The sequence below is a fragment of the Macaca fascicularis genome, chromosome 4 (genome assembly GCF_037993035.2).
Source record: "Macaca fascicularis isolate 582-1 chromosome 4, T2T-MFA8v1.1".
In the NCBI taxonomy this organism is placed as follows: Eukaryota; Metazoa; Chordata; class Mammalia; order Primates; family Cercopithecidae; genus Macaca; species Macaca fascicularis.
Genome location: NC_088378.1, coordinates 55,111,827 through 55,128,300, shown reverse-complemented (window position 1 = coordinate 55,128,300; position 16,474 = coordinate 55,111,827). Strand labels below are relative to the sequence as shown.

At 41.6% G+C, this 16,474-nt stretch overlaps 1 protein-coding gene across 5 annotated transcripts in view; it reads right to left on the bottom strand.

The window, feature by feature from the left end:
* Positions 1-4,649, bottom strand: part of STXBP5 (syntaxin binding protein 5) — a 191,741-nt gene extending 187,092 nt beyond the window's left edge. For all 5 annotated transcript variants that reach the window (XR_012433518.1, XR_012433519.1, XM_005552078.5 and 2 more), the window contains exons 1-2: positions 4,322-4,649; positions 2,940-3,037 (exon numbers count right to left, since the gene is read on the bottom strand). Coding sequence is in view for 3 of the 5 variants with exons in the window: in XM_005552078.5 (XP_005552135.1) it covers positions 2,940-3,037; positions 4,322-4,474 (251 nt within the window). In the remaining 2 variants the exon portion in view is untranslated. The remainder of the gene's footprint in view (positions 1-2,939; positions 3,038-4,321) is intronic.
* Positions 4,650-16,474: the final 11,825 nt, after the last annotated feature.

Sequence of the window (16,474 nt, the reverse complement as noted above, 5' to 3'; positions counted from 1 at the left end):
ATTCTCTCCAGAAGCCAAGAAGGTTTAGCATTCAGCATATTTATATCATCTGTCATTTGCTATACATTAATGTAGCAAATACATTTAATTTATTTTGCCTCATTATTTATCTTATTAAAGGATTCAGATTTTTCATTAATCCTTGTCTACAAACATTAGCTATCAGTTATACCCTTCTTGTCTGGTTTTTTGGTTTTAACCCAGAGTAAATAAATCAATTTAGTAAAGTCTTCTGACATTTAGGATGACATTCATCAGTTAAACTACATATACATTTGGAATTGTAATAGCCTAATCTTACTTCTAAAAACATCGCCTACTTTTCAATCTGCAAGAAAAATACTTTATCTAGAAGTCCATTTTCTGCTGTAAAATGTGACAACTTTTTAGGATAATTGTGTTACAGATTACAAAAGTCTAATATAAGAGGAGAATAAAGGATCAAAAGAAACCAATTACAATAGGAAAATCTACGAAAGCTCCAAGTTAATATATACACACTTGTAGTAAATCTGCACGTTAAACCAATGTGGAGATTTGGAATTCAGGTGTCTAGTTTCAAAAATAACAAAGAAAAAGATACTAACATATATCTTAAAGCACATATACGGAAAATGAAATAAAATAAAAAGGGCTTAGTCACTTTCTATAAATCAGAACCATAATAAATAAAGCTCATAGCTCATCTGCTACTTAAACTCAACAGAAGGAATGACTAGGTGGTATTACTGGCAAGCAAGCCAATTTATCACTCTGGAATGTTCATAGAAATCTCATAAAAAGGCAAAGTAGAAAGTAATTTGGTAAATAGTTTTCCAGACTTCCTTCTTACTAAGGAGGTTCTAAAAACATTTTAGAGTATAATTGCAAACTGTAATTACAGGTTCACTTTTATTCACATATTTAACTATAAAAAGTATACCAAAAGTCATAGACAAGCGATAATTTTGGCCACCTGATCCTTGATTTTAATTGGCAATTAGCACTAGGCCTAACAATTTACACCTTTTGTGCCATATCAATTACTCAAAAGCATTAGGGTAAAAGTGTTGTCTAAGAATCTGGTTTTATAAAATCAGCCCTGCTGGTGGTACTCACTTATAATTACACTAAATTATAAAAGGGCTAGTTTGGCTGTTACAAGGAAAAAAGGTTATTTACCAAAAGAATGTCGAGACCACACTGGGAAAACAGTAAAACCTAAACTCATTTTAAAGAAAAGCAAAATAATGGAAAAATAGCTTATTTAATTCAACTTCACTTTCCTTCTTCTAGTCCAGTTATGCGATTCTTTTGCTGGGAAAAAAAAGAAACTGCTTTCAGTTCCAAAGAATGCATCTAGATCCAACGCTATACTAGTCTTGTCTACTATAGTTTTGCTGAACGCTCAGGACCCACACTGACAAAATAACTTCATTGCCATCTTCACACAACAACCCTAAACTGGATGGTCTTGATCATTGAGTTCAGGAATAAATATACCTAAACAATTGAAGCCAAAAAATACTCTGGTCATAACCATCTAGATATTTGGGCAAGAGCACTTGAGACATACTGTCTCAGAAATTAACAGATTCAGATCTAGCCTGGTCAGATTTTATCGCTTATATAGGTATGACTGCATAGTATTTACTACATATAGTAGACTTCACTTAGTAACACAATTCAATAGTCCATCCTAAAACTTCTATTAGCATTTTGAAGACAGCACATTAAATCACAAATAAAACTTGAGGCATTATCTTTATATATATATGTGTATATATATATCTATATCACATAGTACTTCTTTGAAATAATGACTTTAAAATATAAGTAAAATGCCTGGCACATGTTTAACTCAAATGCAGATTCCCTCGCTCCTTCTCAGGAACCAGAAAAATCTAAAATGCAAAGAGGTAAAGCTCCTCCCTTATCCCATATTTCTTTTCTTTCTTTTCTTCCTTTTTTTTTTTTTGGACAATAATAATGTCTATTGAGATCATCTAGTGACTTTGTTTTTCTATTTATCACCAACACATTACTCATTAATATGTAGGAAGTAGATATCCTACAGATGGATGAATTCAAATCTTATTAAGTTTAAAAATAAGAATATATTTCGGTTAAGTATGTTTCAAAGTCACAGTAAAAGAAAACACATTTCAATATAAAAATAGAAAGTGAGCAGTCTGTACTGCTCTCACTAAAAAATTATCTTGAAAAAAATCTTTTGAAGTATTTGAAAAAAATGCTTGATAAAACTAATATAGTTCATACATAACCAGGAAAATTCTTTCTATACTAGTAGTTTAATGTATAGTAACCTAACAGTTTTTACAAATACATAACAAATGTAGAGTATGAGAGAAAAAATATATCAAGAAAATAAATTTAACCCTATGCATTTTTCAAGAAAATGCTCTAAAAAATGGTAGAAGTATTAACCATTTATAACTTTATAGAAAATTAATTTGCTGCATTTATCTTCTGCTAATTATTTTTCTACACGGACATGTCAAAAACAACCAAATTCAGATTCAAATCCAATCTCCAATTTATTAGAATAGGTCATAAGTTCAACATCTACCATGCATAATATTTTTTAAATTGTCTTTAAATCTCATCCTTAACATACCCCATTCATCAGACCAATAGTATAAGCAGATATATTTTTCCTCATAAACTTCTATCTCCTTACAAATAAAATAGTTATTATAACAAAACTTTAGACCTCTCTTTGGATATATGTTTAGCTACTATAAACGAAGAGCTGAGAAACATCACAGCAGTATATAAGCTGAATTATAATCAAGGGAAAAACCAACACATGATTTCTCATAGTATATATCTGATCACACCAACAGGAAAATAAAAATTTTCTTTGGAACTAATCCTCAGAAGGACTGGGGAGAAGTTAAAAAAGTAGAAGTTAAAAAATAAAATTAAAAAAAGGATACAGCCTTAAAGCACCAGTCTGAGTTCCCACTGCCAGGATCTTCTGTACAGGATCAAAGGCCAGGGCTGAGGGTTGATAGGGAAATCCATGGCGAACAGTCTAGGGATGGGCAAGTGACATCACAGCAACCAAGGCAGCAAGCGAAATTTAAAAATAGAAAAGTCAACAGAGGCGTTAGAATTTAGAACCACTACCACTGATGCAAAACACATACACATGCACTTACTGCTTTTAAAAAAAAATAAGTGAAACCTACACTCACAAAGTCACTCACATAGAACCTGAAACAAAAACCTAGTCCAGCGATATACTTTAATTTCGCTTTTCCATACTGGTATTCCATAGAAGAAAATATTTTATTAATATTCCATACTATTACATCGACACCAAATGACTAAAGTTTGCAATAGTACAAAATTCTGTAAACCCATTAAATGCAATTCATACTTTATTTTGGCAGTATTCATTTCATCATTATTTTATTTGGATGCTAACGCAAGTACTTCTAAGGAAAAGCTGTCATATAATTACTTTAGTCAAGCATTCAGTAGAGCAATAATCAAACCTCTATCTCAACATTTTACACTTGTAACAGAACGAAGATGAGTACAACATATATTTTTGCAATTTACTATTAAGGCCATAATCATTTTAGGGCATTAGACATACATATACACACACACACACACACACACACACACTTTTAAGAAACTCTGACATACAAATACATAGCTATTTAAGAGAAAGGCAGGTATTAATACCGAGACAAGTTTGTGTTTCTTATTAAGCAGCTGGTGAATTAATTCGCTGCATCATTCTTTCTGAATTACAGAACGCTATGGCAATCATCGTGCCATTAACAGGCAAAAATCTCAGTACTAACTTTTTAACAAACAATGATAAAAAGAACCCTACGATTTCATATCGTAAGCCACTCACCACATTTTAAGGGAAAAGTGATGAGCAAAGGTGTGGTAGAACAGGTTTGGCTTTTTGATAAACAACACTCATTAGACACCGTTTCCAAAGGAAACTTCGAAGTTGGTGAATCATATTAAAACGCTTGAATATAAAAGCTTCCAGGTTATTACTGGCAGTGTCAGAATACAAATTAAGGGTCGGATAATAGTTTGAAGCAACCTTGAACTGACTGCTGCATGTGCAAAGGGAAGAGAGAAAAATCAACGAGAAGGAGTAAAGGTATCAATCTCCAAAATAACCCACCGAAGAAAGGTTTGCCAGGGGAGGAGCGAGCATTTTATTAGAGTTATTATTATTACTGGCGTTCTCTTCCCTTGCATTCCCATGTAAAGCCCGAGTAGCCCCCTTAAAACAACCCCAATTTTTCAATGACGGCGTCGCGGGGCTGCGCGCTCCGTTCACCTTGCAGAGCTGAAAGTGCTCGGACTGGAGCGTTTCCTGGATCTCCGGCTCCCGGTTCCCAGGCGGATGCTGCTGCTGCTGCTGCTGCTGCGACGCCGAGGACGAGCTGGCGGTCAGGCCGTCCAGCACCTTCCTGATGTTGAATTTCCTCATGGTCTCGGAGGGGCTCCCCCGCAGCCCGGGAGGGGAGGCACGGGGGTCCCCAGACGGGGGAGACTACCCGGGGCCGAGGGCAGTTTCGACCGCGGAAACGAAGGAGTGGGAGTGTAAGGGCAAGGAGGCAGCTGGAGGGAAGCAAAAGATAATCCGAACAGGAAATACTGCGACGACAAGAGAGGCGGCCGCAAGAACCCCGGGCGGCGACCCCTCTTCCTCCGAGGCCGCCGCTGCTTGGCGCGGCTGCTGCGGCGCCGCTTCAGCCGCCGCCGCCGCCTCCTCGCTCCGCGGCCAGGCAGCAGCAGCAGTGGCGGCGGCGCCCGAGCCCGCTCAGCCCAGCCTCACCTGGCCGCGGGCGGACTCTGCGCCGCGCCGCCGCCCCGGCTCGCCCCCGCCGCCGCCACCGTCGCCGCCGCGTCCATGGCCCGCGGCCGCGCCGCTGCTCGCCTGCCCCGGCCCCGCAGTCCCTCGGGCGTCCTCCGGCTCCTTCTCCTCCTCCCGGGGGTCGCCGGCGCTCTGTCCGCGGCCGCCGCTCGGCCTCCCAGCCGCTGCCCGCCCGGCCTCGCACACTAGGCGCCTGGGGTGGGTCCCGGCGCCGCCTGCCTCGCTCCGCCTCGCTCCTCCGCCGCTGGACCGGCCCGCCCTCGCCGCTCCCGAGCCCGGCTGCGTTCCTCAGGCGCCGCCGCGGCAGTCGGCTCTCCCCGCCCAGCTGCTCCCCCTCGCCTGACAGGGCGCCTCGACACACGACACCAACGCCCGCCCCGAGCAGCAGCGGCAGCCGCGGTTACAGCGCGGGCCACGGCGGTGGCGGCAGCAGGGCCTCCCCAGAGCCGGGCTGCAGGACCTGCGCATGCGCGCCACAGCCCAGTTCCCCCACCCTGGCCCCGCAGGCCCCCAGCCCCCAGCGGGAGCGAAGCTGGGGCTTAAATTATCTGCGAAAATCCCAGACGCTGGCTAAATTTCTCCCACCCTAGTCGAGTTGCCAGAGTATGCAGCTGCTTCTCTTGCAGCTGGCATAGTAAAAATGTTGACGACTAACAAGCGGCATGAAACCTTTCTTTCCAATTCAGTCATTACAGCAGGGGTTGATGCTTTCTCCCCGTTAATGGGGTGCACGCTCCCGGCCGCTAGCTGCAGTATTATTGTTCTTGCTTTGACGGGCTTTGTTTTTGTTTGGTTGGATTTGAGTTTTGAAAAAGAACGTCTAGACAACGATTATGTCAGTGGCAGGAGGATGATGGGCTTAGGTACTAGGAAAGGAGAAACCTAGACGGGAAAAAAACGGGTTCTTTCCTGCAGCTGCGACTGTTGGTAGAACGTGTCTGGCCTTAACAGGTACCTGCTGGGACGGAAGAGGCTGCCAGCGGGGAACGGCTCCAGTGCCGGTGTCAGCCCCGGCCGATGACACTACCCCGCACCCAGCCGCTCCCGGGGAGGAGCGCGGGTGGCAGGAAACGCCGCGCTGCCACTCTTGTTCAGAACCTTCAATCCGCCCTGACGCTGATTAGCCACTCAGTAATCTCCCGGGAGCTTCACTCTTGAACAGGGAAAGGGGGATACGATGAAGTTTTTGCTCAGATCTTTCCGCGGCCGCACTGCCCATCTCGCGTGGATGCTTGGAGACAAATGCCTGGCTCAAGTTGGCAATGACAGAGATTGTGCCGGGGAAACCTCCCGGAGAGTGCGTTCAACCGGACAGGTGGACGGAAGCACAGGTAGTTGATTAGAAGGATGTGGAAATAGGAAAGACGTAAGGAAGGAGGGAAGTGCAGGGAGACTAATCCTAATTCGGGGAGAGGGGTATAAGTTCCTAGCAAAGGACTCCTCGAGCGCTCTGGTCTGCGGAAAAGCCACGGAAGCGCTACAAAGGGTTTTTTTAAGTTCCAAACCAGTCAGAAGTACCCGCCCTCTTCTTTGTGATTGGCCGGCTCCCTCTCCTTTAGGGAAATTGTCGTCACCCTATTGGTTGATGTGACCAGCATTCAAAAGCAGCGAACCAACTACGACTGGACCCAGGGATTTCGGGAAATGTAGTCCACTCTGCAGCTTCCGCATCCCAGGACAATGTCTTACATTTGGAACGTACAAAATTTTGATTTGTCGTTTAATATTTATTGAATTAGTTGATTCACTGGGTGCAACGGCCAATAAAACAAATTTGAGAACATTCTTAAACTATTTCCAGGTGGCTCTGAATTTTTTGTCTAACATTTTGTTGTCAGGCGGTGTGCTAGGTACTAAAGACAGGAAAATGCAATTCTTGCTTTCAGCAAGCTCACCACAGTCTAATGAGACGACTTTTAACATAAATGGTAATTGTAAAACGATGTGATGAGTTCAATGATGGAATAATGAAGGAGGACGGCAGAGGGCCACTTAACTGACCAGGAAGGCTTGGACATGGTGACTCCCACTATAGATCATGTCAGATAAGGAGGAGCAGACCAAGCAAACAGAAGGCAAAGACCATTGGAAGACGATGGGGAGGAGAGCCCTCAGAATTACCTTGAGAGCTTTTTTAAAATACATGTGACTCCACAGGGGAAAATTGCAAAGCAGACAGATGACAACCCCATAGAATTGTACAATCTGCCTTTTTACTTACCTAGGTCTAAAATCTATTGGATAATTTTTCATCATTGGATTATAAAACTTTTTGGAAAAAAAAAGACAACTTCTTGTTGAGAGACCTTGTGGTATAGTGGGAAAATACAGGCTTTGTTGTTAGCTAGCCATGAACTTCAGTCCAGGCCATGGTAATATGTGTAATCTTGGGCAAATTTTTAAATTTTTCCAGGGATCAGATTCCTCAGGTTTAAAATGAGATTAACACCACCTTCTTCTTAGGAATTTATGAGAATGAACCGGAGGGGGAAAAGAAAGAATATGAAAAGTTTGTACTACATTGCTTAGTACTCTGTAGACACTCAAAAATGTCAGTTTCCTGTTCTACTATCAGGGTCCTTGAGGTAAAGGGGACCTCAAAAAGTCACGAATTTAAGCCAGTTTCCTACTTCTGACTCTAGAATTTTTGTTTTTATTTCTATACTCCTATCTTTTCCATCACCTTATGAACTCATTCTGACATTCTTAAAATTTCAGTTCTTAGTGGATACCTGGAATTTAAGATGAATATAGCTTACCTTTGTGAACTTGCAATCCATCCTCTCTATGCTCAGGGACACTGGGACTTTTCCAGAAATCCATATGGCCAAAACCAACAATGGCCCAAAATAACGACCTTTATTATAGCAAAGATAAAATAATCGATCCTCAAACTCACGGTAATTCTTATAAGTCAGTTAGAATGAATCAATTCGTTTTTCAAATTAGAACTGAAATTTTAAGAATTTTACTTGAAATTAATTAAACATTTTAAGTTTAGAATTTAATAAATTAAAAATAAATAATCTATATTACTCATTTTTAAGTTGAGCACAAAACGGAGAATTTTACCCAGCATAATTTCTCAGAAAAGTTGTGTTTATTTGTTTTATTTGAATGAATGAGTAAGTATGTTGATTTCAAGCATTAAACAGCTTCTGCCTTTAGGTGACATTCTCTTGAATGAAACTATTTCTTACCTGTTTGTTGAAGAATGGACCACAATGTGATGATGTAACTGTATACCACTGACAAATTATAAATATATATCTTACATTTAGCTGAGTCAAGGTGGCACTAAACAATATTCTGCCAACACAATGAAAATAAAAAGACAACTTTTTAAGAAAATGAAACCACACATACACTAAAAGAAAAGTTAGCATATGAAATTGACAGGTGCAGAAGACTAAAGACCAAGAATTCATAACATTTCTGAATCTGTCAGTCCTCATTATCCAGTTTAAAGGTTACCAGACTAATGCAGGCCCTGGTACAGATCTCAAAGGTAAGCTGGATGCTGATTTAGATGGAGAAGGCAGAAACTGAAAATAAACATTTTACTGAGAACTTATTTAATGGCAAAAGCTTTCTGGAAAGTAGAATAAATCTACCTCACTTGCTAGCATTCATTTTTATTGACTTAATTTCAGTTTATTGAGTCCCGAAGGATGTGTGCATGACAATAATTAATTCACTACATAGTTTAACAGAATATTGAATTTAAATTATTTGGAAATTGCAGCAGAGATGTTAATTAATTGGTTTGTCTAGTTCAAGCCACCTTTTCTGAATGGGTTCCCTAGCCCCTGCTAAATGATGGGCCTGGGCAACCCGGTTTTAATCAGGTCCCCCTGTTTCCTGGTTCAAACCGCCAGGATCTGAGACAGAAACCAGAAATAAGGCAAGCCAAGAGATCATCTTCTGGGAATTTAGAATTGGATTACAAAATTACAAATTAATATGAACGAGGAGGAAGCCATGTTGTCCTAGGGCTGGGTAGTGTGTTTTACTTCCTGCATACCACAGCTGAGTGTACACATTCTTAGACATAACTTGGGAGGATGAAGAAGACACAGAAATGACAGAGAGTGACCACCAGTGGCCCAAGGAGGTGGAGAGTAGAATCTTGATTTCTGACTTTCTGGTTCCTGGGTCTTATTCTTTACGGAACTTTAAGACATTCTTTCCTTGTTTGTGTTAATTAGCTTGATTATATTTCTGGTTTTTGCAATCAAATATTCTGATAGCAGTTTAGATGCAACTTGCATCTAATTATAAAAGAAAGTAGAGATCATTGTAGCCATCTTTCACTTGCCATTTTTACCTTCTACTGTCAGTTCTTCCTACAGTGAAGAGATGGCTGCAATAATCGAGCAAGGGGTTGGTGGCTTGGACCAGAATGGTTAAAAGTCGTTGTAGTGCACAGGGGTTGGATTCAGGATTATATTTTAATGATAAGACCAAAAGGATTTGCTGATAGTATGGGGGGTATCAGAGACAGGAGAGGCAAATATGATACCTCAAGTTTTGTGCTGAGCACTTCAAAGTGTGGTACTGCAATTTCATTTCCACAATTATGACTCCCGAGTAATTTCTAGTTACCATTTGTTCCTTAGTGGATTCAACAAATATCATTAGCTAAATGTACAAGACTCATCTGGGAACAAGCAGAATCCACTGTTATGATTTTTTTTTTTTTTTTTTTTGAGACGGAGTTTCACTCTTGTTGCCCAGGCTGGAGTGCAATGGTGCGATCTCGGCTCACCTCAACCTCTGCCTCCTGGGTTCAAGCAATTCTCCTGCCTCAGCCTCCCAAGTAGCTGGGATTACAGGCATATGCCACCACGCCTGGCTAATTTTGTTGTGTTTATAGTAGAGACGGGGTTTCTCCATGTTAGTCAGGCTGGTCTTGAACTTTTTTTTATGTTTTTGATGCCACGTCTCGCTCCATTGCCCAGGATGGAGTGCAGTGGTGCTTTGCGATCTTGGCTCACTACAACCTCCACCTCCCAAGTGCAAGTGATTCTCATGCCTCAGACTCCCGAGTAGCTGGGACTACAGGCATGCGCCACCACACCTGGCTAATTTTTGTATTTTTTGGTAGAGATGGGGTTTCACCACGTTGGCCAGGCTGGTCTTGAACTCCTTACCAGAAGTGATCTGCCCACCTTGGCCTCCCAAAGTACTGGGATTACAGGTGTGATCACAGTGTGGCCCATTGTGATCTTTCATAAGCTTTGGCCTTTCTATAAAAACAGTTCAGGCAGATGTTAGTAAGCCTTCACTATAGAAGAGATTACCTCTGTAATTTAATGTTTAATATTATTTGTAAGGGTATAATTAAACTGTAGATGAAAATGTCTAGACAAAGGTCAGAAAGTCTGAGTGAAGAGAAAATTCCAGAAGTGCAAAACAAGACTAATAGAACCAAATGTACAGTTGAATGTAAATAGTAGGCATTAATATATAATATGAGTGAAAAATAATGTCAAATTCTAAAAACCTAGACCCTGATTGGGCAAGCAGGAATTGCTTGATACATCCTCATATATTTCAAGTGCTATTTCTACAATGAGAATGGTATTTCTAAAATGGGAACAGTATCTGAGGTAAGAAACAATGCTCCCACTATTCTTAATTTTAATATTTTAGAATTTGAATATTATTGTAAATGCAGTGAACATTTTGCTAACCTTTTCCCAAAGGATTCGCTTTTCTTTTCAAATGACTCATTAAAATTTGATTTGTGGACTAAAGAGCTAGCAATAAGGCTTGTTCCTTATGGAATTACTCACAGCTAATATACTGTGGTAATGGAATAAGCTTGAAACAGCAGTATAAGTTAATATTTTGTTCCATCCTCACCTTCACTGTCTCCTTCCACTGCATCCCGCATTCCACCCCTGGATTCACATGTATATATATATAAATAGAGACAGCAAATAATCGTATATCATATTACTTCTAAATAGTATTCTCGAAGGGCAGGTCAAGCATACCAAGTGTGATTTTGAGGGCTGTGTCACCCAGGCTGGAGTGCAGTGGCCCGATCTCAGCTCATTGCAACCTCTGCCTCCCGGGTTCAAGCGATTCTCCTGTCTCAGCCTCCCGAGAAGCTGGGATTACAGGCGCCTGCCATGACACCCAGCTAATTTTTGTATTTTTAGTAGAGATGGAATTTCACCATTTTGGCTAGGCTGCTCTTGAACTCCTGACCTCAAGCAATCCTCCCAGCTTGGCCTCCCAAGGTCCTAGGATTACAAGCATAAGCCACAGCGCCTGGCCATCTTTTTTTTTTTTTTTAATTAAAAACTACGCAGCACGCAAAGTAGTATTCTTCATTTGAAAATAGGTCAGTAACTAAATACTAGCATAGTAACAGAAAACTGTCTGCTTTTTCCCCTCAGACAGTTGCCTGACAGGGCAGCCCAGTGAGACAGTGTTAACTGAGACTGATGTAACAGAGTCTGCCATTGTAGGCTCTGGGGCTGTGTCACCCCTCTTAGTCACTGAACTGTGGAACATTTAGATGCAAATTCTTCTTTCTGGTCAACCCTAAAGATTACCATATAAGAAATCAAAAAGGACCGAAGCAAAAACTTTAACATAAGCAGAGTGGGAACACTGTCTCTAAAGATCCATCAGAGCCAAGAGAATCATATTAATACTAACAATGAAAACATGCAAAAGATGCTAATTAACTCTTAGAGGTTTTATGCAGAAGGTAGGAAAGCATAGTCTCAAACCATGGGATGGAGTTCCTCAAAATAGGACCAGGTATCTAGTTTTAAACTCAGAATGGATTTTTTTAAATGTGTTTGTAGGAAATACTACACACTTTGTCCAAAGACAATGTGCCTGCAGACCTAAAACTGGAGTACCTGCTTCCCCTAGCCCAGGTCAAACAGCTTCCATTTTGGGGTGAATTTCTGGCCTCCTAACTACCTTTAGGCCTCCGGATCAGCTGCTCTTTTGTATGGCATTCTGTTATTCTATTTTCACACTTCCCTAGTCCCAATTCCACCTCTAGTAGCCATCACACTGTTCCTGATTCTATGGCCAATGGCACAAACTAAGTTCCTTTAGGAATGCAATTTTTTAATGCAAAATCTCCATTAAATTACCTAGTAACATGTTAGTATACCAAAATGTTAGTAAAATGAATATAAAAAATATGGACTATACCCCAGATAAAACTGGGCCTTTTAATTCTCAGCATAATCTCTCTCTCTTTCTCTCTTTCATGCAAACACACACACACACACACACACACACACACACACACACACACACACACACACACTCCTAGTTCCAAAGCCTTGGAGAACAATTAAGATATTGTTTATTTGTTAAGGCCACTTTTGAAGGAAGATAAAACACTTAGCATAAACATCCTCTGAATTCTCTTCACCCTTTCATCAGCTTCCCCACCCAGTTCTACCCCAGTTCAAGGCAGTTTTTCAAATACCTGCCATCCCTCTCTCCTTAGAAAGCCCAGTCTTTGCTGGATAGCTTACTTGCTCTCTCCAAATAACCCCTCGTCTCACCTCCTAGACTTTTCTGTTCTATATATTTTCTTATATAGCACTATCTACTCCCTTCTCTCTGACACTCAGCTAATAGCCTTAGCTAATCAGGAAGGGAAAAACTGGTGAATAGGCCAGAAGCACAAAGAAAGAATATTCTTTACAAAGGAAGGACAAGCATGTAACTACTTACACTTTGGCATTTTAGTTCCAATCTATTCCTGGCCCATAAATAAATCCAGAGAAAAAATAATCATGATGTTGGGGACACAAAATGACTAAAGTCTATAGAGCAAGGGAGGGACGGAAGGAACAGTGTCAGTGCAATTTCCAAGACAGAGGATCAAAAGTCTGAATCTTTTTGTTTGTTTGTTTACCTGCCAGCAGGGTGAGCATTAGTATTTCATCCCACAAACATTAGCTCCGGGTCTACTATGTGACAGGTATTTTGCTGGATGTTGTGGGTAATACAAACATGATTCAACTTGGTTTTGGCAACCAATAGGATGGTAATTTAGTGGTATGGAAGCAGAATCCCCGAAAGGAAAGACAAACCCAATGTCAACAGCATGTTTTTGTTCTCCTGAGGATAATTACGCTGTCTCATTTCACTCCCTGTGGCAACACTCTCCCACTGGGCACATACTCATCACCACGGTACTTGGTCCCAGAGCATGGGCCTCCAAGGATAAAACTCTTAGGGTTGGAAAACGTGGAGGGTGGAGGAGGCAGGGCCCTGAAATCATTCAATCCCTTGTTACTCATTCAAAACCTCTGACTACTCCCACTAAATTTCATCCAGGTCAGCATGACCCAAATGTTTCTACCAAGACTTAGAAACAGGCCCCCAGTACAACTTCCCTTCCTTGGTTTCCTCATAACTGTAATGACAGTGTAACCTCAAGGTGTGGCTTCATAATTAAAGTAAATGGGGGTTTTCACATTTGCATACAAGATAGTCACTATTCACCCTTCAGCGTGGAGTGCCATGCCTCTTTCGATTTTTGTTGTGATAAAATAAGCAATGATCCTTTCATTTCAAGACTATAGGAAGAAAAAGAAAAGGGATACCAGACTTTTTCTTTGCTTCACATCATTTCTTAGCAGTTGGATATGACTGCACTTTTGAGAAGAAAGTGAAAACAAGGTAGTTTGAGACTATCAGTCAACCAAAAACATTTTTCATTAGGGCCAATAGATTTGTGAGGGTAAAGGCAACACCATAAAGATTTTACTGACACTGTGGGTTACATCTATTGATGAGTCACATTCTCTGCCCTGTATTATTTCAAATGATTCATATTTACTTTTCAGTCACAAAGTCTGTTTTTTCTAACTTACTATAGGATGTGTCCAGTGACCTACAAGAGCACCCAAATTTAGTAATCTGTAGTTTGCCCAAAATGTGCATATCATCGATACATAAATTCCTAGGCAGTGGCTGCCTCTTAAGCTAGAAATGTTCTGCTTATTCATGATGAGAGGGTTTGTTAAATTCAGGAAATTGAGGGGGAAGTTCCATGAGAACATTATCATAGTTTACCAGTCTAGTGGTTTCCTTAAAGAGGTGTCTCACTGCAATTGAGACATAGAGGAGAGGTACCCACCCGGTGACAATATTGGTATCAATGTGCTACCTACTTCAGTATTTGTTTTTTGTTCATTCAAATATGTGCTACTGATGCTTACTCTTTTGTATTTCTATTTCTTATGTCATGACATAACAGTGAGGGCTCAGACTGCTAAGGCAGACATACCTAGATCCTGTTTTTAGTAGTGGTGAGTCTGTATGGTTCTGCAGCAGCTCGCTTCTTGCCTCTTCAGAGGAAATAATTCATCTGAGGGGCATAAAACAGATAGTCCGAGGCAAGATTTTGAGCAGGAGTTCATTAAGAAGTTTTAGGCCAGGCACGGTGGGTATCCCAGCACTTTGGGAGGCCGAGGCAGGCGGATCACCTGAGGTCAGGAGTTGGAGACCAGCCTGGCCAACATGGTGAACCCTCGTCTCTACTAAAACTACAAAAATTGGCTGGGCATGGTGGCGCATGCCTGCCATTCCAACTACTCATGAGGCTTAGGCAGTAGAATCGCTTGAACCTGGTGACAGATTAAGCTGGCTGGGCTTCCGGATCTGGTGGGAACTTGGAGAACTCTTCTGTCTAGCTGAGAAGTGTAAATGCACCAATCAGCGTTCTGTGTCTTGCTAATCGGGTAGGGTACTTGGAGAACTTTTCTCTCTAGCTAAAGGATTATAAATGCACCAGTCAGCGCTCTGTGTCTGGCTAAAGGTTTGTAAACGTACCAATCAGCACTCTGTAAAAATGGACCAATCAGCACTCTGTAAAACGGACCAATCAGCTCTCTGTACAATGGACCAATCAGCAGGATGTGGGTGGGGCCAAATGAGGGAATAAAAGTAGGCCAGCCCATGTCAATAGCTGCAAGCTGCTTGGGTCCCATTCCATGCTGTGGAAGCTTTGTTGTTTTACTCTTTTGTGATAAATTTTACTGCTGCTCACTCTTTGGGTCTGCACTTTTTTTTTTGTTTGTTTGTTTTGTTTTGTTTTTTTGTTTTGAGAGACAGAGTCTCGCTCCGTCGCCCAGGCTGGAGTGCAGTGGTGTGATCTTGGCTCACTGCAAGCTCTGCCTCCCAGGTTCACGCCATTCTCCTGTCTCAGTCTCCCGAGTAGCTGGGACTACAGGTGTGCACCACCATGCCTGGCTAATTTTTTTTTTTTTTTTGTAATTTTAGTAGAGATGGGGTTTCACCATGTTAGCTAGGATGGTCTCGATCTCCTGACCTCGTGATCTGCTCACCTTGGCCTCCCAAAGTGCTGGGATTACAGGCGTGAGCCACTGTGCCCGACCTGGGTCCTCACTACCTGTATGAGCTGTAACACCACAAAGGTCTGCAGCTTGACACCTGAAGTCAGCGAAACCACAAACCCAGCAGGAGGAATGAACAACTCTGGAGGCACCACTTTTAAGAGCTGTAACACTCGCTGCGAAGATCTGCGGTTTCACTCCTGAAGTCAGCAAGACCATGAACCCACCAGAAGGAAGAAACTCCAGACACATCTGAACATCTGAATGAAACAAACTCCAGACGCATCATCTTTAAGAACTGTAACACTCACAGCAAGGGTCCACGGCTTCATTCTAGAAGTCAGCGAGAGCAAGAACCCACCAGAAGGAACCAATTCCGGACACAATGGGAGGCGGAGGTTGCAGTGAGCCAACATAGTGCCACTGCACTCCAGCCTGGGCAACAGAGTGAGACTCCCTCTCAAAAAACAAAAGTTCTAGAGCAGGAATAAAAGGAAGTAAAGAACACTTGGAAGAGGGCCAAACAGGCAACTTGAGAGATCCAGATGCCCAGTTTGACCTTTGACTTGAGCTTTTACAAGTTGACATGGTTCTGGGCTTTTGCATCTCCCTTCTCTTGATTTTTTTCCTTGAGGCAGGCTGTCCAGGTGCACAGTGGCCTGCCAGCACTGGGGAGGTGAGCATGCTCAGTGTGTTTACTGAAGTTGTGCACATGCTCATCTGAGACATTTTTCCCTTACCAGTGGAGTGTTCCTAAAGGAAGGTCATATACTAAAGACCACTCAACCAACTCCTTATTGGTTGGTTGGGAAGCTGCTGATCACCATCTTCAGGTGTTTTCTACCTACTGGGACACAGCCCTCTCTTAGCACCAGCTGCAATCAATTATTTTAGAGAGACAGTTTAACAATTTGACCATCACTAGACATTCCTGGAAGGAAGGTGGTGGGGGGCCCTCTCCTGCACTGCTCATGTCTGCCTACTACCTACTCTAACATTTCACTAGCTAAGTAGAGTCAGACAAGTCATTTAACACTTTTCATTTCCTGGTGTGTAAGATGAGCATACACATACCTAAGTAGAGTGTTGTAAGATTACCTAGTATAAAGTTCCTAGCTCAAAACTCGTCACATGTATTGAAATTAAGTGGTAACTAATAAAGTCATTCTAACGTCTCTAACCGTTGTCTAGATGATTTAAGATATCTAGGTGATTTAAGATATTAAGATGACTTAAACATTATCTAAACATTGACTTC